The 24915-nt window shown below is 33.9% G+C and overlaps 1 protein-coding gene across 2 annotated transcripts in view; it reads left to right on the forward strand.

The window, feature by feature from the left end:
- The window catches only part of LOC106663660 (orexin receptor type 2-like), a 155284-nt gene that overhangs the window by 108468 nt on the left and 21901 nt on the right, over window positions 1-24915 (forward strand). For both annotated transcript variants that reach the window (XM_024227126.1, XM_014388667.2), the window contains exon 3: window positions 18709-18856. In XM_024227126.1, the coding sequence (XP_024082894.1) occupies window positions 18709-18856 (148 nt within the window). The remainder of the gene's footprint in view (window positions 1-18708; window positions 18857-24915) is intronic.

Consider the following 24915-nt stretch of genomic DNA (forward strand, 5'->3'; position numbering starts at 1 on the left):
TTTGAACTATCTTTTGGGGTCTGGGGGGGGGGAATATTTTTATAGCTCGAGGATACGCATACTCATTTTCCAAATAACGTACCACTTTCGCTAGGCCATTCTTGGCACTTGAAGGAAATTTACCTTATCTGCTATGTACATACCCCTTCTAAGTTGGAAGTCTTCCAAAATTTCGTCTTTAGGAAATTGGATTCGTAAAAGAGAAAAGTCAAGCTAGAAGAAGCAATTACAATATTTTTATTATTACAATATCAACTGTGTTGTGTTTATAACTGTTCTATTTCGTAAAGAACATAGTTAATTATTAGAATACTATTTCTTTTTTTAACGGAGTACAGTAGGATCAAGAGATTTAAAAGAATCATTCACCTTGTTTTGGGTTATCCTGATTCGGATTGAATATGCGACATGAATAACCAAATCTGAATTTAAAGCTTTTTTAGAAGGAAGAAAGGATCGCTGATTGGTTTGTACCAAAGCCGCGGCTAACAGCCCAATTTCTGAATATACCAACGATTTCGCTCCAAAGGGATTATTTCTTTAACAAGATAAGCGCATTTTTCTGGTGCTACGGAAATTGTTTTCCAATTTTAAGTTCTTTGTTTTTGTTTCGTGCTTATATTTCTAGGTGCTTCGATCCTCTACTGTTGCCCGAAATTAATGTAAACTAAACAAGAATGAAATTAGGAAAGCGAATGAGGAAAAAGGAATAAGGCTCTTCCCGCGTTATATTTTCAGACAAGGTATGATAAAAAGTCCCTATCAACCAGTCTGCTAAAATGAACCCAAGGGCCGGATTACAGAAGACATGTCGTTTCTCATCTCGCTTTACAAACCTCCTAAGTAAACTTCCTAAACGAAAAATGAGCAATATTACACATTAAACACAATTTATAATCTCTGTAAGTAATTAAGTCGAGAAATCGTTGATAACAAACATTTTCCTCATCCTGAAAAATTTACAAAAATATTTAACTTACACGGATTTGATAAAGTCAAGGATCATAATTTAGAGGATACACTTAAATTCCAATAAAATTAATATAAAAAAATTGATATCACATATGAATATTTTAAGAAAAATTATGTTTTAGGAGGTAGTTAAAAAAGTCCTTGTTTATATAATTTCAGAATCTTGGTCAAATATTAATAATGTTTTTGTCGATTATAACATACATTATTTCCTTTATTAAGTAAATATATGATTATTGAAAAAATTCACAACCAAAAAAAAAAAAAACAAAAAAAAACACGACCTTATAAAAGGCACACTGAAAATGGCGAAATACTGACGTGTCTTTCGACGTGACGAACAGACCAATTCAGCGGACATAGGTCCACAATGATAGTCATCGATCAAATTTTTCATGTTCATCGTCACATAGACAACACGAAGAATTTTCACATTTCAAAACAACTATGTCGTTACCAATAAGGTATGTACATAAAGCAGACATAATTTCTAAAATGAACGTTAATGTAAGTTTGAACATTGCCTCGACAACAACTTGAGATATTACGTACAATGTAACTCAAGTACGAAAACATAAGCCTCACAGAACGCTAGAAACATAGATTTAAAAAAAAGAAATTACGACTTTTTACATTAAAAAAGATAAACTTCGTAATGATCTGCTTGACTTACACTTAGAAATGCATAAGTAGCCAATATCCACCAAGAAGAAATGAATTTTTTTTTGTATTTAAACTTAATTTTTTTTTAATACAGCCACTTCCCTCACTTTAAAAACAAAAACACGTGACCCCAAAAATGACCACATTCAATAAATACGATACAAAATCAAAGGATTCACATACGTCAAATCAATCAACATATAAACAAACCTCGCACCAAAAATAATAGACTTAAAGACAGCAATTACTCTTTTACCCACACAAAGGACAACATGAAAAGAACACACTAGTCACCAAATATGAACTCTCTACAATAAACTAAGAAAAAGATAGGGATATTGCCAATTTTTTATTTACTTTCCCTAGCATTTTTATTTTATCTTTATTATACATTTCATTAAAATTGATTAGAAATTATTGTATTTTACTGAAGGAAAATTTAATTAAGGGATTCTGAAAAACAACAAAATAAAATATTTTAATTCCATATTTTGGTTTCTTGGACACAATATTTTTTAACACAATTAATAGTGTGTTAGCTAAAACCCATGTTCAGCTGTTAGGCATACTGTTAATAAGGTTGTCATTAATTTTGTAAGGAATTTCTCTCGATAGATGTTGCAACGCTGCTCTGGCTGCGGATGGTGATCGAAAAGACTTCAACGCATCCCACATGTGTTCAATGGGATTGAGGTCTGGAGACAATGGGGAAAAGGGCAGATGGAAAATTCTCAGGTTTTCTAAAAATTGATTAACAATTCTGCCTCTATAAGGTCTGGCATTGTCATCCAGAAATCGAAAATCCCTGCCAACGAGATCCCTGGTTTGAGGGATGCATTTCTCGATAATTTCTTGGACATAACGGCCTGCGGTGAGGATGCCTTCATCAATATGAAGTCCCAGTTAGTCCTCCAGTCTAAATCCCAGCCCAGACCAATACACCGCTCCAAACCCCACTGAAGGGAGCACGAACTGGAGCAATGTGCGCATCCCCTGTTCCCGGTAGACTCTTCGGCCCCTGCTGTCTCTGTATAGACATAATCACAGTAATCATAGAAGCATTCCAATTGGTGTTCTCTTCTAGGTACTCGTTACACTACATTCTCCTGAGTTGCTGGTGGCAGGCTGTTGCTGCAGGTCGTCTCAAAGTGGCATGTGATGTGAGCTTCCCACAAACGATTACGAATCATTTGTGTTGATAAAGGCCTTGCCAAAACATCTTGACTTCATTTAGGATCTGGCGGGCACTATGGAAATCTTGCAGCAATGACAATATTTCTGTCCTGTCTTAAAGTCGTAATCGCTGAGATCCACTAGCAGGCACCCTATTGGCACTTCAAGTCTCTTGGAATATGGCTATAGCCCAGGAGGCGACGCTCTGCTGACGACACCAACTGCCCCTTCGAAGTCCACTTGCCGGTGACCTCGATGACTCATTCTCACAATAATATTGCGAAGTTCTGGTTCAAGGTGATGTCTTTCCATGGGTAAAAAGATTTAAACTGGATTAAAATGTACAAAAGATTATAAAAGGTGTGTGTGGTATGTAGTGACCGTTAGTTACTGATTATTTGGAAATCGTGAAATGCGGTTTGGTGTGACGTATAACTAATCTTTATCGTCCCAACGTTTCGATCTTTATTGAGATCAAAGTGTTTGTTTTTTGGACAGGGGCTTCTGACAGCTTGGTCATTTTAGCCCCGAAGCACTAACAAAATACCGCTACACACTCTATACACAATCACACCAATAAATACATTCATCCCTATATACATTGTTCGCAGTCATACTGTTTGGTAGATGGAGTACTCGATATTCCTCCATCTACTTGTTGACTACAACAAACTAATCTAATTTGGGGTCGGTGGAGTACTTAAAAAGTTTTCCGCCGTAGACCCAAATCACGCACGCAACGAGGTGCGATGGAGATGCTACTTCGCCATCAGCCCCTCTATTCATGTTTATTGGATTTTATTAATTGTATATTAAAAATTAACATTTCGGTGATTATTGCCCTGAATAGATCTTTAAATGCCATCGTAAGCGGCCGTTGAAGGCTTCTTTGTGTCACACATATCCGGCCAAGATTTGTATCTAATAAAAATTGAAATAGTTTCGTAATTATAAAAGATAGAAATCGCAATTTTGTGAAAAATCCACCCGTGGATAAGCAATATAGGTTCGGTGGAAGTATGTACTGTTTTACGTTCAGCTTATTCCACATGGTAGGACTATAGGCTCTGAGCTTTATAACAAAAAGCCGGATAGAATATATTGGGCTTTAAAAGCAAAATAGCCCGCTTTGATCAACTTCAATGAAGCAATGTTGCAACATGATACCGCTTTTCCTCCTATTTCGCGATTGACGCAGCAGAATTCGCAAAAATGAAACGAACCAGCGTTATCATTGGGCATGATTCAAAGAATGGTTTTCTCCGCATTTATAAATTAGGAAAAATCAAAATCTCTCTGAAATTCGTGTAAACGAGGAGAAAAATGACTTTTACCTTCATTGTTTTTATGTGTCTGTATAATGCACAAAAACTAAATGACAGGAAAGATTACAGGATTACAATCTCTCATCTTGGCATTGATGGAGAAAAGTAATCATGCGCAATCGTATGACATTGAAACACTGAATAGCATACAATTTTCACAAAGTAAATACATCAAATGAACTTACAATGGAGACTTCCAACTTATGACCGTCTTTGTCAATCGGCCCTAGGTGCCTAGGAAAAACTGTTTTAACTAATTTATATGTTTTTCTGCCTTTTGAATATGTATTTCAAGGTTATTATATATATAATTCGATTATGTTTTTTACCTTGGATAATGAAAGAATACGACAGATCGTATTGAACGAGATTAAACATATAAAAAGTTACAAAAACGTAATGATGCTTCCGAGTAAAGTAGAACAAAAATATTTTGAAAAACCCAATTCGGATTCGCTTTAAGCACACTATAGAGACTTCAAATACGAATTTTTATAGCAAAACAAAAAATAGACTTTTTAGGTTGGAATCAGCCTGATAATGTAAATTTTTCATATCGGTGTCAGGTTGTTCTACTTAAAATTTCATAACACATAATAATTGGAATGCTGAATTGTTCTACCTTCAGGCAAATGCCAACCAAGTTTATATTTTATATTACTATATGTGAGAAAAGTATGCAACCAACAAAATACCTCAACAGTTTTATTTTATATATCCGATTTTAATTTATTTACGAACGCGACGTTTATGGCATTACGTGTAGTTTATCCAGTTCTAAATCTTAGGAAAGTGGTTTTTATCTCGAAAAATCACAAAAATTGTTGATAAATGCCAAACGACCCCGCATATTTACAGAAAATATTTTACCCTGTAGTTTAGAAATTTTTAAATCAAATATCCTGTTTTTGACATATTGGGTATGCGGTCCTTTAGTTAATCCAACATTGTATTTTTTTTTTTAATTTTTGGCTCTATTTTGCCTCCCTTAGAGCACAAATTCTCGCTAGAAAAACATCACTATTGCAGGCGCAGCAATTTGCGAGCAATCCAATAATTTTAAATCAGAGTATGAGCGAAGTTGGTCTATAACAAAATAACCTAATAACACATAATGTCATAAATTTGGCTACCGTAAATAATAACTTTTTAACAATAATAAAAATTTTTAACATAACAAATAGACGTTTGAGTGTTTTTTATTGTTGTTACTTGATCTTTATTTTTCAAAGTTATAAGGCAATAAAACCAAACCTTCTTTATAAAGAGAGAAGACATTCCACTTTATGACGTTTGTAATAACATTGAATCGGGAATTAGGGCAATTAAAACGAATGCGAATTGGTTTTATTTTCGTAAATATATTTTTTTGGCTCACTTTTCTGGAAGTGAGACATACAACTTTTAACATATATCTGATCTCATTTGAAACCGAATGTTATTGTCTTATCGTAAATTTTTAAAAAAGTTTATCGTTATATCTTAACGTTAAAATACATGCACAACACACTGCACAAACATGCAATTTGCATTTTTCTAGGCTCCTACAGCCCATTGGCAAGAACGCTTTTACCCTGTAATATTTTTCGAACTAGTATAATAAAAAAATGTACACGTCTGTAGCCTCCCTTGTTACAAATAATGAGAAAATACAGATTGTTACACCTCCGCTTAATATATATATATTAAATGGAAATTAATCATTAATTACTTCGTTATATGTATTTATTTTTCAAATTTCTATGTCTATAAGTTGGAGTACTTGAATTGGTCTATTATTATCTTGATTATATGATGATATATACCGACTTCCTTCCCCACCCCTTCAAAACCAAACATATATAAACATGAAACAGCAAAATCTCACTGGCACTCTCAACACGACACGCAAGGATGGCACAATTACACAGAAGACAAATACTTTGAGTGAGTAGAAATACTTTGTTTAAACATAAAATATATTTTGCATTGTATAAATTCACTTTTCCACATCCTAAATGTATTTGTTAAATGTAAACATTGTTTGTAAATCCCAGGCCCTGAAGATGATCTCAATAAAAGATCGAAACGTTGGCACGATAAAGAAAATGTTTTTCTGAAACCTACATCACACCCGATCTCATCTCGCGATATCTGAATAATTAACTTGATTATTTATTCAGTATTTCGGGTTTTAAAAACTTGCCTAATTAAGCTGTATAAACTAGCCTTGCCAAAGTACTAGTTGGTACACATTTGGTATACAACTGTCTATGCTGGATTTAATGATAAATTAAGACATAAAAATAAAAAAACTTTTTTTAGTAATAATTAAACAGAATCCAATCAAATCAAGCTTTCTTTTTTTAATTAGTAGAGGTTTTGTTTTTGCCTCCTCCCCCTGAGACTGTTTAACAATGGCCTGTTGAATTCAATTTCCTGTCCGTTGAACACATTTTTCAAACCATACCATTCTGATAAAAGCAATAACAGTGTAATATTGTTTCATAAACATAAAATAATGGCTGGTAACGTGAGTACTTTTCTTTAATAATTTTTAATACGCCTGTTTTTATAACAACCTTTTTTTTTAAATATTGTCTAAATTGTGTATTAAATGCTGTCAACAATTTATGCAACCTAATCTTTCATAAGGTTTTAAATGAATAAGTTATTCTCAAATTGTAAGGAATTTTCTATGGCGACAGCAGTCGTAAACAAGTTTGAAAAATCATTTTTCTTGTGATCAAAACACGCCTGCCTATTTGTCATTATTCCCCAAACGAGAGCGACAAATCGGTCGACTCGTAAGAACGAACCTTTTCACACATTGGACGACCCTCGATAAAGAAAGAATTCAATAAGCAAGAAGCGTCTGAAAATCGTTCAATGAGCTCTGCGAAAAGGTAATTGAAAAGGCAGCAACACGGAAAAATGTCACAGATGAAACGAAATGATTTCTACTTAATAAAATCAATTTTTAAACGTGTTTGTTGCTTAAGGATTTGCATGCGTGTACTTTCAAACAATGTGTATACCACGTTTACTGCTTTCAGCACAAATGGAAAAGTCTTTTTTTTAATATATTATTATTCGTTTTAATAAGAGATCTACAGGGTTTCGTTTTCAGAATTTTACCTCCTAGTCTAAAAACATCTCTTCTAGTCACTGTACATTTGTTTCCATAGATCGTGAAGCACCTGTTATTTGTCAAGGTCACCCATTCATTTTCTTCGATACGTGACGTTTTGAAGTCCCCAAAGCGTGAGGTTTGTTTTTACACTTCCGAACCAGTCGGTGCAGATGGTGTACGAATCCATTCCTTTGTTATTTATTCGTCTATCCGTTTTATTCGTTCCTTCTGTTCAAATTGGAGTGAGCGCGTCTCGCGATTGGTCGAACTTCAGCTTGAAAGGTGAGTAAACATTTTGATTGCCGGAGTAAATACTCGTGTCCTTGTACCTTGTTGCGTCTCAGAACTTTCAGTGCCCAGATTATTTTTTCCTTACTAGTTGAGTTGTACACCAATTTCCTTTCTTTTCTTCACCTGCGTGGGTGAGGAAATGTTGGTCGAAGTCGTGCGAGTTGTGATATCACCCAGGGTCACAATTTACTCATTCAAATTTGCTATTATTGTTAAACCTAGATATGTATGCAATTTCATTTTCCTTTTTTCTCTCATTGGAACAATGACCAACAACAATTCCACTTTTATTCTGCACATATTGTTTTTATTCTAGCCCTGGTCCATACTGATCATACATCACATTAAACTTGAAAGGTGGTCATACTTTCCTTCAATAAATTATTCTGCATATTTTAAAGAATATTGCATACATTTTCATATCTTAAGAATATTGCAAATGTTAGAATATTTTTGATTACTTAAAAAAATATATATATTGGACAACTAAGAACACAACAGGAAAGAACAAGAGCCTAAAATTTTATTCGGATTTTAGTCGACATTCCTGGAACAAAAACGCAAATAAATTGACACATTCAAATTCTTCTGAAATAATCGATATCTTTTGACACCCTTATTTCCAAAACGTCTAGGTGCAGTTTTTGATCCTGAAAAGTTACCATTTCTGATGTAGATGAATTAAAACCTAAAAATAGTCAATATCCATCCTTTATTTCATATTTTCAACATAGTAAACCTAAAATATTCCGAAAATGGAAACGTCAACTTTTTCTAAAACAGAAGGTTGAGTTTGAACGCAAAACGGAAATTAGTAAAATCCCCGGCCATGTAAGAATTATATTATTATTATATTAAGTAAAATTAAAAAACATCCTTGGCCGGATTGTGGAAAATTAATGAAATCTTAAATGGAAATATTTATTCTTCTCTTATTTCTTCTTGGTTGTTCGCTTATTTTAAGATTGTTTTTAGGTCGGTTTTCAAAATAGAAATGGTGAATGATGGAGTGAGTGCGGTGTTCAATCCTTTTTAAAAAGATAGTTCCTACTCACAGTAAGTTGTTTTGCAACGACCGGATTTCGAGCCCTTAGCTCATCATCAGGTTGAAGGATTTCTACAACCACGTCTCTCGACATGAATTGCAACAAAAAAAGTCTTTTTGCAATTCATGTCGAGAGACGTGGTTGTTAAACTCCTTCCACCTGATGATGAGCTAAGGGCTCGAAATCCGGCTCATTGGAAAACAACTTACTGTGAGTAGGAACTATCTTTTTAAAAAGGACCATTTCAAAATATCCTTTTATTATGTTGATTTGAAATCGATTTCGCGGACACCAGCCCCTTCAGTCTACATAATAAAAATTAAAAGTTACATATTACGAACAATTTTTTCCATATCATTTTATATAAAACATGGCAAAATGGCAACTTAAACAGACACCTACCTGGTTTCAATTTTAGGATCGAAAGTTCTTATGTGTTATACCATTATACTGGTTACCTTTATTATTTGAGTTATGACGTACTCTTTCAATTTCAAGTTGTGTGATGTTAATGTACATGTTCTTTATTATACCTGATTTTACCTTAATTACTTTTATATTTACGATTTTTTTTAACCAATTATTTTACACTATTAAGTTAATTATTATTTTCGGGTGGTGTTTAGTGACCGTTAGCCCATGATTATTTGGAGACCGTGAGGTCCGGTCTGGTATGACGTAGGTTTTTAGAAAAACATTTTATTTATCATGCCAATGTTTCGATCTTTATTGAGATCATCTTCAGGGCTCAAAGTGTTTGTTTTCCGTGTGGATTTGTCATTCTTGTGTGTCGGTACTCCCAACACGACTTTTTTTCAGATTTAATTTATTTAAGTGTTTTAAAATTGTTTTATTGTCGATATTTGTACATTTTTAAACTATTTTTATATTGTTTACAAATTTTATTTTTGGCTTGTTATATGTTAATATTATTGTCTTCTAAATTTATATAGTCATTTTGTTGTTCTATTAGCTTGGCATCATTCTTTTCTTTACCTAGAATCGTAACATCATCTAAGTTAATTTTATGTTCAGTTTTTGTTGCATAATGTCCCAATCCAGTTTTTCGCTTTTATTTTGTACATCTATCTGTGTTGGTTAACTCTTTTATACAAAAACTGTACAGTTTTTTCAATGTATACCTTTTCGCAAGAGCATAGTAATTTATAAAGTGCCTTCCACTGTTATAATTTTTTTACTGTTTCTTTTATAGAGGGTAAAATGTTATGTACTTTCCACTACTGTACGTGTAGAAATTAAATTTTATTAATATGTTTTCTCTTTTGCATGCTTTTATTAATTTTCCCTTTGGTCTACATAACCAATTCCCATATATTATGGTACAATTACAGTACAATACAATAATTATATTTATTTCACTTTTATCTTATTTTTGTTATTTTTTGTTACTTGTTATACAATTATAATACGATATCTTTTGTTTTTCTGTTAGTCTATTAATTATATTTTCAGGGTAATTGTTTATTCTTAAGACCTTTTTAATTGTTTTCGAATTACACTTGCGAAAATGTATATCACATAGCTCAAGCATTTTTTTAGCCATATTTCGTACTACGTTAATTTTTTTTTGTCATTGGATGCATTGAGTAAAAATTTAATCAGAACATTCAGGTTTTTTATACAAATGAAAGGATAATTTTTGTTCTGAATTTCTCATCATCCTCAAGTCTTGGAACGGTAATGTTTTATTAATTTCTTTTTCCACTGTAAATTTTAAATTTGGATGTGAACTATTAAAATCTATTAACGATTTTTTTAAATTTATTAAGGTTTTGGTTGAGATAAAAAAGTCAGTGTCACAAGCGGGATTCGTACCCACGACCTTCGGCTAAATACGCCACTACTCTACCACTTGAGGTATCGCCATTTTTGGATGGCAAAAAGGAGGGAAAAGACAAAAGGTGGGGTTGAGATGGGAAGTTAGTGTCCGAGTGGATCGAAGTCACGATAGCTCAAGTGGTAGAGAATCGGCGTATAGTCGAAGGTCGTGGGTTCGAATCCTGCTCGTTACACTGACTTTTTTATCTCAACTAAAAAATGTAATTAATTGAAAGATAAAATTAAACTATTTGTTCAATGTCCTGTACAGATAGCAACGTTTGTACTCTTGACTTAGTTTTATTAAGTATATTAAAATTTTTAAATAAATCTCTGCAATAACTGGCGATAGCCCTCCCTCCAGTGATAACCCTATTAACTGTTTATACATAAGACAATTAAATAGAAATAGTATAGTCGTTATACACGTTCGACGATCAAGATTTGAAGTTAGTTAAAAGTATGATCCTTTATCAACGTTGAAAAGTCTTTGTCGAGAAACAAACACTTTAATAAGCCCTGCAATATTATAGAAACTCTCTTTGAAACATTCAGATTGTGAACTTAATTAAGCTTATTCCAAGCTATTCCAGTTGAAAGTTTCTCCCTTGTATTTGCGTGAATTTTCGAAATAACAAGGTATAACTTACTAATGTTTAAAAAACCCGTAGTTAAAAAAGATTTAAAGGTTTAAAAATTAGAACTTTCGTTAATATTTTAACATCTGTGATCACTGTTTTTGTAGGTACTAGTTTTTGAGAGAACCAGTGGTACGCTACAAGGTACCTTGAACATCTAACGTTTTTATGAACCATGTATGTACATTTGAAATTCGGTATGTATATAAATATCTCTTAAAGACACCTCTTTTTCTCCAAAATACTTTGCTACAAACAAGCCAAGTGGTGGATTTTCTTAAAAATGCACTCAACCCAATAAATGAGACATTCTTTATTCCATTTTTCTCTCTCTCACTCTCTCTCTCTCTCTCTCTCTCTCTCTCTCTCTCTCTCTCTCTCGCTCTCTCGCTCTCTCTCAAAAAAAAAGAAAAAAAAGTACAGTTATGAAGCTGTAGCAGCAATAATGTGCCAGGCCGGAGAGTGTTGCTGAGCTTTTCATTTTCTCACTCGTGCATTGGGTATCTGATGATAGTGACCGAAAATTGGCAATTTTTTTTATCGATTCTGCAGGTTCAGATATTCCAGAAAAACACCACCTCCCACCGGCGAAAGATAAACGAAACGAAAATATACGCAATTCTACAATGGACAACGCATAGCCTATTTTATTATTTTCGGCTAAAATCATTCAACAGAGAAGGAAAAAGTAGATTAAAGACATATAATTCCTCCGGACACTCGGGAGGTGACCCCCTGCCTGAAAAGTTAGAAGGTATTTCAACCAATATATGTCACTCGTGGGGGAAATTGACCTTTTGCCCGAAAAGTTAGAACGTATTAGAACTAATACATGTTCTACCGGTGGAAGATCACGTTCTCAACAATGTGAACAGAGATTGAAAAATTCTCTTAAATTAAAGGAAAAGTGTGTTCTAACACGGAGAATTGGGATTGTACGAACTACTTTTTATTTATCTTGATACTATTAGATTTGACTTTATGAAAACACTTGTATTTCATTTTTTTCATTTTTTAAATTTAAATAGAAAAACTTTTTGGTTTATTTTTAAACTATATAGTAATTACATCTTGTTTAGAAACCTAGGATAAAATGGTCTATATTTTATTTCCATGTCCAGCCGTTTTTGCTATTTGCAGTAAGCCCGAGGTGGAATCCAGACGTTCTTATGGCCGGTTAGAGCACCATTCCGAAATTACAGCTTAATGTTAAGAGCTAAATTACACAATGCGGACAATCATAAATATCTATTTTTTCCTATTGTTACTATTATTGTCACTCATGAACATCGAGAAACAATTCTAAAAAGGCTAAATAAACAACGAATGTGACCTTGTTTGAACATGTATCTAGTTTAAAATAATATGTGTAGAGATTAGTGACGGTTAATCGATAGTAATTCAGATATCGTGAGATGAGGTTCGTGATGTAGGTTTCAGAAAAACATTTTCTTTATCGTGCCAACGTTTCGATCTTTATTAAGATCATCTTCAGGGCTCAAAGTGTTTGTCTTCTGTGTAATTGTGCCATGCTTGCGTGTCGTGCTGTTAAAGAGATAGAGTTGCGGCGTATCTAGCCGAAGGCTGTAGGTTCGAATCCGCGCGTGACGCTGACTTTTTTATCTCAACTAAAAACCATAATTAGTTGTACACAATACAGAAATTTTAGGTTTAATCAAACTATTTGTACTCGCTCAAAGTGTGTTTTCTGTGTCATTGTTGTGTATCGTGTTAAGAGTGTTAGTAAGATATTAATGTTTTTAGTTTATATATGTTGGATTTTGAAGGAGTCGGGAAGGAAGTAGAGAATACAAATCTATTTTTTCTATGAGCAGTCGGCTTCTTTGAGGTGAAAGTAGACGACAATGGGAAAAAATGAGTAATGGTTTGTCGTTCGGGCCTGGTTAGCCTTTCAGGATTATTACAGACGGGGATTATTTGGGAAAGGAGAGATAAATTATTGAAGAATTAGACTATGTAGAATTGTTTTAAGGGAAGATTGCAATGAATGTTTTATATGTCGGTTTATATGTTTTGTGTGTTAGATGTATGTTACTGATATTAAATTTGATTAATGTTATTAGCCTAGCTGTGATTGGGTTTGCATTTGTCCGTTCTGTAATTGATGCCGTGTTTATCTTTGCTGATGGAAAGCATTTCTAAAAAATTACGTTTATGTTTGTTTTGTTCGGTGTTTAATATTTTAGGATTGTTGAAATCGAAGTTGTGTTGGTATTCGTAATGGTGGGTAGCCAGTGCTGTAGAATTTTGCTTTGGTTTTTTGTAATAATAGATATGTTATTTTACCCTCTTATCCGATGTAAGTTGCCGGACAATTTATACAATTGATTTTGTAAATTCCATCAGACTTATTTGTTACTGCTCTAGGATCTTTAATTTTGGAAAAAAGAGTGAATAGTTTTATAAATTTTGAACGCTATTTTAAAATTATCATAAGAGAGAAATGCGTTTAATTTGTGTGATAGGTCGTGAATGAATGTCATGGATAAGTATGTTGATTTGTTTGAGTTTGATAGAATTGACGCAGCGTTATCAGTAATAGTAGATGCTGTTAGTGTTGAGTCGTAGTTGTTGACTATTCTGTAGATTATGTGTTTAGGGTACTGATTGTTATGTAGGATATGTTTGTATATCTTTATGTTCTTATGGTGAAAGAACATAACAAACCCTGGCTTAGGGTAATAATTCTATGAAATTGTTCTTTGGCCGTGTTTATTATGGTATGAAGAGGATGGTGTGATGTAAAGTTGAGGTAGCGATATTTTTCTTGGTTTTTGATACCAATCTGTGATTAATGTGCCATTTGGTTGTTTTATTACGAGTGTATCTAAAACTGGTATTTTTTATTGTTTTCGATTTCATGTGAAAAGTACGCCGATAATTTCAAAAATAACGGAAACTATCAAAATGCATTTTTTAATTTATTGCTATCAGTACAGAGTATACATTGAACAAATAGTATAATTATATCTTTCAATTAATTCCTCCTGTCATGACAGATCTCTTATATTTGCATATAACTTTCACTAGTTTTCGTGGTCCGCTTGACCAATTAATATCTTTCAATTAGTTAAGGTTTTTATTTGAGATAAAAAACTCAGTGTCATGAATCGTGACTTCGATCCACTCGGACACTAACTTCCCATCTCAACCCAAACTTTTGAATTTTCCCTCCTTTTTGCCATTTTTCAAATTCAAAAGGTGGGGTTGAGATGGGCAGTTAGTGTCTGAGTGGATCGAAGTCACGATAGATTAGTGGTAGAGTAGCAGCGTATCAAGCCGAAGGTCGTGGGTTCGAATCCCGCTCGTGACACTGACTTTTTTATCTCAACTAAAAACTTTAACTAATTGAAAGATATTAATTGGTCAAGCGGACCACGAAAACTAGTGAAAGTTATATGCAAATCTAACAGATCTGTCATGACAGGAGGCAGTAGGGAGAGAAACCAACCAGTGCCGGAACAATTTTTATACAAATTGTTAGTCTAGTTTCTATAACTTTTCTTTCTCACTCTCTATTGCCTATATTTATTTTAATTTGTTTATATTTACAAATATACAAAAGTTATAGGGATGGAAAGTTCTGTGTTTTTAAAATTGTCGTGACAGCGATCGCAGAGAAAACCAGCATGTGTATTGAGTGCTGAAAGAGATTTTGCTCGAAGATTCCCGCAGCGGGGAATACCTCATTTTAAGACTTTTATAAGAATAGTTAGAAAGTTTGAATCTCTTCAAAATCGATAATCCCGTTCCATCGATAGACTTCTGACATTTGACATGGAACCGCATGTACTTACTCATTTTTATGCGAGGAACTTTAACACAAAATAAAAGCCAAATGCGGACTGAAAACATGGCCAAAGTTATTCGAAGTTGCCGATAACTAATTCGAAAACGGTAAACAAAACGAAGATGCGAAACAACGATTATCGAAATTCTAAACGATCGTTACAAAACACCACTATAATGAATACTTTTGTAAATTAAAAGTTCGCTCTCATAATCATATCAATGTTAATATTACATGACAAATGTTTGAATAAGATTTTTTAAACAGGTTTGGGAAAGATAAGAATAATCACGATCTTCCTTGCTTAAAAGTTTAACCGAGCTTTCTTTATTTCCAACCAATATTCTTGATTTTTTAATTTTCTTGAAAACAAATATAGTTTAATAAACTCAAGAGAATAATATGGGGTGCTACTTAAAATTAAACAATTAGTCATTGATGATTCCCCCTGTAACAAATTACAGTTTTTGATTACGTATTCAATTTCTACGCCAAAACTTTGGCGGCTTACCTTTTTAACTTTTATTCTGGCTATTCTTGATTTTGAGAATAAGGGGATTGATATTATGTTTCAGCCACCTGTAATAAATCTTTTGTGGAACCTCTTACTTTTATAACCGTAATTAACCACCAAGAGAAGTGCGCGAAGAGGCACCGAGTAAAGTGCTTACCTTTGTGGCAACAACCGCAATTTCCATGGTATAGAAGCACTTAATCCTTCTGCTTGCGTCCAGCGCTCGAGTTTTCCAAGCCATTTTTCTGTCTCCATCTTTATAGGTTCATGCACATTTGATCTCAAAAATTTGGATTGAAAGTATTGGAATTGTTTGGCAATGGAAGTTTCTTACCAACTGTTAAAATACCGTACGTCGAAATTAGTTTTAATTATGTTTTATGTATTATCATTTGTCGTTTGATTGTCGGGATTATAAACTAATCTGCTTTTTCTATTGTTACTAATATTTTTTTCTGAGGTTTGTTACTGCAAATGTCATTTAAACCCGGTGGTTCTAGTTTTCTCTCTTACCCTGGAAAAAAAAACATTTCGGAAGCCCGTTAGTTTCGAATTCAGGACCGCTGAGTTTTGAACGCAGGGCTCTTTGAGTGATGAGTCGCCGCAGGAGTTCAGAGGCGGCAAAAACTTCTTTTTAAACATATTTTATTTTGGCTTCAAGAATTTTTTTTAAATGCATCTATTTATTTACAAATGCCTTTAAATATGCAATAAACCAAAAAATATTGAAAATGTTATTACACTGGGTGTTCGGTTACTCGTATCACAAAATTCTAAATTCTACATTTAAATAGTGCAGTAGTAAATAACCAAAAAGTCCTAATTAACTATGGCCCGAATCTCAACAGTTTCGGAGTTATTTCACTTTTTCTGATTTTTTAAGATTTCACAACCTTACTTCAAATAAACAATGATAACTAAAAAAAAAAAAGGTTTTAGACAAATCCGTTGATACCATTGAAAACTACGTTAAATTTCCAATAAGATGTGATTAACATTAAACTTGTAATCGTGGGAAAAATAATTGTTTTAGTAGTCAGAATTTTGAAAAAAATTCTTCTTACAATGTTGAAAAACTTACTATGGTGATTCTAAACTACTATATCCAAACATAGAGACCGGCAAATTGCAGAAAACGTAGTTCATTTAATATCCTTTTTAGTGGTGTAATTCCTTTGTAATTACTATTACAGTAAGTAAAGTAATAAGTAAAAAATTACTTTTTTCAAAGAAGAAGAAATTGGTGAAGGAAAGGAAAAAACCGTGGTTGATAGACTGGAAAGGTGGAAAGATTAATAGTAATAAACAAAAACTTAAGGAAATTTTGAATTTTTTTTAATCTTTCCACCTTAACAATCCGTCAAACACGGTTTTTACCTTTCCTTTATCAATTTCTTCTTCTTTTCATCCCGATACAGTCTCAGGGATTTCCCGATAAACATTCTCGAATCACAACGGAAATAAAGAATCCATTTATTTTCAACATAGATTCAAAATAGTATTCAAACATTGAGACAAATTTTTTAGAAAAATGCAATTCTTGGTTAAAATGTCAGTTTCTTGTTTCTTTATTAGATTGCAACTCGGTTTCTCCAGTTGATTCATTTTGCTGTAGTGATAATTCTAAACAATTTGAAGGATGAAGACCATGATTTCGCCAGACAGATTTACATCACATAAGGAACAAAACACGAAATCCATTCCATTAAGCCAAGACACTCTGGATTTGTTATAAATAATTTATTTATGCATATGTTATTTTATGTTTAAAAAAGGTTATTCTATTTTAAAGAATATCAATTTTTTATGTTTTATCAGCCGTAATTGTTATTATGGTTAATGTTTACTAGTACGAGGGTGCAACTGATTAAAAACTTGGATGTTATGTGTGGATATTATGTTGATTAACTTATCCAAGGTCGACTATAATTATTTTTTTATTGAGAAAAAGGGTATAAAAATAAATATATTATTCCGATCCTGAAGTACCTAAATGTTATTAGTGATAGAACGACAGAAAATGAGTAAACATTAAGACCAAAAGGATTTAGTTTATTTTCACGGTTAGCTACTTTTCCCAGTTTGTACCTGCATTATGAATGCATTTTCTATTAACCGATTTGTCTTTATTGATATATGTTTACTTCAGACCGCTTGTTTTATTCAATTCCATGTACCTGTCTAGAAAAAATACTGTATTTCCCTTATAATAATTTATCTATTGAGCTATACTGTGCACACTCCTTATTATACATTATACTACGTTTTAAATGGTGGCCGCAACGGTTTAGGCGTTAACACGGCGCTCATCGCCGGTAAGGTAAAGGTCCCGGGTTCGTATCCAGCGGTCCTGCATTCGAACCCAACGTACTGATAATTATAAATGGGCTTTTTTTTTAAACCGGTACCCCGAGGGTTCATACAACCTCGTAGTGGAAATAGCCTCGTAAAAACAATTTGATATCTTTTTAATAAACATATATAAAGACAGTAGGTTTTTACGCTTTTGGACCTTGCGCTACTTCTGCTGTATGCTGATTCCATGTTAACCGTCAGTCTACCTGGAAACAAAGATAGTGTAGGAATGGGGAACAGAAATTTGGAAATTGGACCATGGTTGAAGCAAGGGGAAAAAGAGGTGTAATTTGGCATTGGTAGTATGAATGATAAAAAGATCAGTATTCTGATCTTTTCCCCACTGGAAAAAACCGTTCTAGTAGGAGTCTCTATAATTAAAAAATAATGAGAAGTGCAGAGCCAAAAGGAGAAGCAACCTTCTGAAACTAATACTTTCTATGCTTTCTACCAGCCTTTATTATGTAATAGAATCTCGCGGATTAGTCCTGTGGTCATAAATATAAAATAGGTTGAGATAAAAACGTCAGTGTCACGAGCGGGATTTGAACCCACGACCTTCGGCTAGATACACCGCTGCTCTACCACTTGAGCTATCGTGACCTCGATCTATTCGAACACTAACTTCCCATCTCAACCCCACCTTTTGAATTTTCCCTTCATTTTGCCACTTTTCAAATGTCGTGTAATCGGGTTGGATTCTCGACGACAAATGAAATGGCCACGGAGAGCTTTAGTGAAGTATACTTAATTTTTAATCATTAAATTCACTAATTTCGTGGTCAGCTTGACCAATTAATATATTACACTTAATTAAGGTTTTTTATTTGAGATAAAAAAGTCAATTTTTTATGGTTTTGGTAATAATCTTTTTAAAAAATATATCTTCAGATAAAGCATAATTGAATGTGAAAAGAAATAAATCTGCTGGCGAAAGTTTAACAGAGGCGTTCTATTTTTTTGTTTCAGACGGTCAGCGTGGCTGTTAGCGTACTCACGCTTACTTTCATCTCCTTGGACAGATGGTATGCTATTTGCTTTCCTCTCAAATTCAACTCGACCACATCAAGAGCAAAAAGCGCAATTCTCCTCATATGGATCGTCGCCCTCCTTTGCGGTAAGGACTGAAAAGTCAATAAGACATATTTGATGTCAATTAAATAATGAAATAAAAATTAGAAAAAGAAAGATAAATAGTAATTTTGGTTCCATGTACAAATCTGTACTACTAAAAAGTAACTATTTTAATCACAAATCGGGGACGCAACCATAATTAATAAGATCAGACACCCATCTTAGAAATGGGGACTATATGATCCCGGAAACATTCTTCACAACTTCCTATAAAGTCTCAACGGACTACAAAGGAGAAAAAGAACACAGGAGAGCATCAGATACAATGATATGGTATACAGATGGCTTCAAAACAAACAAAGGCATATTTTTTTTTGTACAAGCCCAAGAAATGAGCATTCAAAATCGTTACCGAAGAACAGTTCGGTCTTTCAAGCAGAAATACATGCCATCAAGCTTGTGCCCTAGAAAATCAGAAAAGAGGTTACGATGGCAAAATGATCATCATGAGATCTGATAGCCAAGTAGATATGAAAACATTAGCATGTAAAAAAAATAACATCAAAATTAGTCAGTGAATTAATCCAAAATCTCCAAACCCTGAGGAAACACACCAACCTGATGATATCTTGGGAGCCAGAGCACAGAGGAATTTTGGGTGACGAAAAAACAGAAACACAACTAGAGAAGGATGTGCACGACCATAGGCCCTGAACCTATACTTGGGATAACAAAAACAAATATAGAATCTTCCATCGCAGAATGGATCCAAACAAAACAAAAGGAGAATTGAACAAACTCTAGCGACTGTAAACACAATAAAACTATGATGAACCAACCCTCACTAAGATTGACAAACTCAGTTTTGATCCTGAGAGAAATGATAGGACTACTAACGGGTCAATGGCATCTGAGAAAACATCTACACAATAAGGCATATATGATGATGATCCCATCTGCAGATTCTGTAATGAGGAGGAGGAACAGCCACCCATATCATCGTCGAAAGTGAAGCAACGGCTCAATGGAGATTTAACCTAACATACGGAAAAAACGTAGGGAATCAAATTGTAGCAGCGACAGTCAATGACCTGATAGTTCTAAGAAGAAGGATTGAATCTATTGCGTTGAATTAGGGAACTAGGAAGGTACAAAAGCTGCAGTGCCTGGGGAGCACAAACCCCCTTTTTGTAGTATCCTCATTAGCATTACCATTAATTATTTTGACTTCCCTTTGCGTCACAATTTCAATTTTTTGTAAATAATGTCGTCTTATTATAAAATTGATAATCAGGAGGAATTGATTTTACTCGTGAACTTGAGTGAAAACTCACTGCCCGCTCATAAAAACTTTTACCCCCATTGAAATTCTCAAAAAAAAGGGGGACAAAACTACTTTAGCGCTGTAAGTTGAAACCGCAATCGACCCAGATCAGGCGAGTAAAACCGCGGTATACAACCGACAAAGCCACCGCGACACCGTCAAACACAAAACCGCACCCTACTACAAATTACAGTATACAATATAAAAGGGCAATCACCACAGAGAGCAAACTCACAACAACCGAAAATGAAGACAATGACTAATACTTCAGATAATAGAAGGGTAGACGGAAAATCAATCAGTCACAACTTCATTTGAATACGTAAGGGTTGATTTGAAAACACCTTTCGTTAATGGATAACAGTCAAATTTACAAGCCAGCGGCCTCCCTAAACATACGAAAAGATTTGATTAATTTTACAAACAGTTAATTAGCTGTATCATCAAACAAGCAATGTTTTTATAACCCCTCCGGTTTGAGTAGAACCTTACGTTAATTAAACATTACCTAATGATTTGTAAATTTACGAGCACAATTAACTGTAGGTGACAAAAACTTAAAAGCAATTACAACTCTTCTTAAGAAGTTTGTAAAAAGATTTTTCTAGAAAATGGCCACCAAAATATCTCATTATGAGCTTTTAATTAATTAAATACTTGAGAAAAAACAAACAATGGTTTCATAATTTTGCCGAAGCACGTTAAAAGTTCTTTTTAATAAAAACTTACGGATTCGCTAATACTTATTAACGACTAGATTAAACCGTTGAAAATTTTATTATATATTTTTTTCTTTAGGCTCCATTATTTACTTAACTGGTCTTGATTTGAACGGATTACCTTTGATGAAAACAGAGTTTCCTAATATTTACATCGAAAAAGCAAGAGAGGATTTAATTCAGTCACAAGGATGTGACTATATTTATAATGACAATGTAAAGTAAGTTTTAAAAAAAATCTATACAACGTATTATACACAAAAATCTATAAAACGGCTAATAAAATATATTCAAATATGTATAATAAAATTGAGATTTTATTATAACCTTTGCCCAGTTTACGGAATCTTTTAACATCTCGTTGCTTTACCTTTCGCCAAATCGAATCGGACGTAGTTACGACTTGGTTACAATCAGTTTTTAAGCCATCTTTCGGCTGACAAAAAAAGAGTCGACCGAGGGGAAAATAACCAAGTTTCTCTCTCCAGAATTCCAAACAGGCAGGAAGTTAATCTCGGGCTAATTTCCTCCTTTTGGTTGTCATTCGCCACTTATATTTGCCTTAAGAAGTTGTCCTGAGATCAAAACGTGTCGTCTTCAACGTTGTATGGGCAAAATTACATTTGAAGAAGGGTCCTTCGTACCAGCCAAAAATCCAAGTTTAAAAGATGCAAACAGTTCTAATCAAATTTTCACTATAATTTTTGTTAAGTAAGTTAAGCTTGGTATTACAAATATCCTTTGCAGAAATACAGAAGACTCTCAGGTCATACACGAGTAAAATCATGTTTACTTGTGTGTTAACATAATTTTTGGTGGAATAAAATTTAATAACCTGGTCTATTTACGTTTTATTTGGATTGTTTTTTTTAATTTACATTTTTTTACGAGGGTATTTCAACTATGACGTTATATGAACCCTCGGGGAGCTGATGCTTTTGAAAAAAAGCCCATTTGTAAGGTTCGGGTTCGAATGCAGGGCCGCTGGATTCGAACCCGGGACCTTTACCTTACAGTGATGAGCGCCGTGTCAACGCCTAAACCGTTGCGCCACCGACGCCCGTTTTTTGGATTGTTTAAAATTGTAAATTCCAGGGGAAAATTTACATCGTTTATAGTGAAATTGTATTGGTTGTAAAATAAGTGCTTGTTTTTTGTGTTTTTCAGCAATTCAATTTTACCCTACTTGTGTTTTGAAGTATTGTTTAATTTGTCATTATTGTCTGACATTCTGAAAAGGTGTTTTTATTCGTCTGTTTAGTTCGACATATCGTATGTTTTCGAAGATTTTTGGGACTTTTGATATATCGTTAGTTTTAGAAATTATTTCCACATATTGTGACCAATTTTTGGCCCGATTGGTAAACGAGATCAAGTTGAACTGCTCGCCCCTCAACCGGTAAATTTCGTGTTTTGTTAATTTAGAGGAGAAAATGCTATTAGTTAATTGATAGGTTTTATTACCACAAAGGAAAAACTCAGCTCAGGCAGCTAGAAAAATATTTGCTGTTTATGGTGATGACCCTTTAGAAGAAAGTACCGTCACAACTGGTTTACTCGTTTCAGAAGCAGAAATTTTTACTTGAATGTTCGTTCGACGATGAACAAATTAATGTTTTTCTCAAAAATAACCCGCACTAGACGGCATGAAAGATCACAGAGACATTTAACATACCTCGTACAACCATTTTAATGTATATGAGGGCAGCTGAATATGGAGCGACATACAGGTTCTCACATATCGACTGAGAAGAATTTACTACAATCTCCATCATAAAAGATCTATTTTTTAAAAGATTGATATCTGGGAATGAAAAGTGGGTCATTTACAACATTGTTCCAGGAGAAAACGCAGCCGGATTACATCGCAAGAAGGTAATTTGCATTGGGTAGGATTGGGTTTATTATGAGCTTCTTCTGCCCTACCAAGGAATTAATTCTAGTGTATACTGCCCACAATTGGAGCAATTAAATGCAGCAATTGACTAAAAATGAATAAAGGGATGTGTCACCTACCACTATATTCAACTCTTCATATTTACACTTATTCCAGGCTTTGAAAACTTTGATAATGGGAAAACTTGAGAACTAACTTCTGGGATGAGGAAATTGTAAAATTAGATGGAAGATGGTAACATGTGCCGGAACAAAATGTTGTGTATACATTGTTTACAAGTACCTGCAATTTTAATTGAATTTACCATCAAAACACGGTACGAACTTGTTTTCCGACCTGGTTTTTGTGGTAGCTTGTAAAACAAGCTTCTCTATAATATAATGCACATTTTTTCAAAATAATTTGAAAAAAAAATATGCTTCACTGTTTCCATATCTTCCCATTAAACCCAGCTTTGGGGAAAAGTTTGGCATGAAAAACTTCAAAGGCTTTCGACGGGTTCTTTTGCTGCCTAAATGTTATTGAAGGCCGATGAAAAGTGACTATCTAACGTAACGTCGCGATCTGACGAAAGCTTAATGAACCTCCATTAATCACTTTTAAGGGCAGATTAGAGCTAAAGAAGATCATCCCGTGGATTTCGTGAAAATCATTTATTATGGACTTCTTAGTAAACAATAAAAAGGTAATTAACGTTAAAAGCTCATTACAAAACTCGGAAATGCAGTTAGCGATGAAATGTCGGCGTGCATTTTTAATTAGAAATGGAATTTGTTTCCTTCAGGAACGCTGCTGAAATTATTTATATTTAGAGGGAACTGTCAAGTTCTTTGTGTCCGTTACACACACCGGGCGTTTCGGTAAAACTCAAATTTAAAATATCACTCTATTTATCGATTACAGAATTATAGAGAAGAATAGGAAGCCTGCCTACCTTTCCTGAGGTGGTCCGGTGCCGTGGGGTGGTCCCGAAACGACCCGCTTTCTTTTTTTCTTCCTTTCTCTCCTCTTCCATTCCTCCTTTTCCGTTCTCTCCGATTCATCAGTCAGCCTTTTTGCCCTCCACCATCCAGCTGTCTCCCGGTTAGGAACCAGTCTCTCTCCTCCTTTTTTTGGATATGTCGTTTCACTACTCCTGATGGATGTGGACTCTCTCCATGGGCCGAACCGACAGGGGGGTGAGGCCCTGGTTAGGGCCGTCTGTGGTGGTTCCTCTGGGTCACCACAAGGTTTAAACAGGCTATTGGTTAAAAAAACGAATAATCCGTCTAAACGCGGAATTAGGTCAAAACTGTAGATAATCGACTGCACTGAGTTTGATAAAGAAAATATAAAAATATAATATAAATAAAATAAATATTTAAAAAAATATTAGAATTGTTTTTTAAAGACAAAACAGTAATTTCCTTAAATATCAAATACTGTCTTTAATATAAGCTAAATATCAAGTCAATACTAAAGCTGTCCATGTAAGACTTGACACTTTTAATGCCTATGTAATTTTTTGCTTATACGTTTTGAATTCAAGAATATTGCAAATATAAAAGGTAAGGTGAAAAAAAAGTTCGAAGGGGAAAAGAAGGGATGTTTAAATTTTGTGCCAGAATTAAAGATGTTAAGTGAAAAGGATAAATGGGGCAGGGTTTGGATATTTAAATTTTTGGAACCAACCGTCATTCAAAATCGGATTTGACCAGATTGGCCGTCAGTTGCCGATGAATAGTAAGCCAGGATTCTTAATTAATCACTGGCGGATAAACGATACAATTGAACGTCAAATGTCACCGTAATCAGTCAACTTAATCAACTTACTGACCGGAATAGTTGGCGCTAATTTGCTCCAAAACGCAGAGGATGGCTTACATTAGAGTGGGATAATTTCTAGTGAGAAAAGATAATATTTCGTCAATAATTATATAAACTTAAAAGCTCAAGTGGTTTAATGATTTGAGAACCTGCTAAAAGAATGTTCGATTTTTTATTTAAGGCTTAACGGAAAGTTCTATTCAGCTCAAGGTTTATCCATTCCATTTTGTTTAGAATATTTGGTTCACAGTCTGAAAGAAAAATTATCCTAGTCTGCCGATAAGAGGTCTCCGACGAAATCATATCATGTTGTTAATGGATAATGTGTGCTGTCTTTGGAAATGAACAGACACTTC

This window comes from Cimex lectularius, unplaced genomic scaffold (assembly GCF_000648675.2).
Source record: "Cimex lectularius strain Harlan isolate CLEC.00 unplaced genomic scaffold, Clec_2.1 scaffold204, whole genome shotgun sequence".
NCBI lineage: Eukaryota > Metazoa > Arthropoda > Insecta > Hemiptera > Cimicidae > Cimex > Cimex lectularius.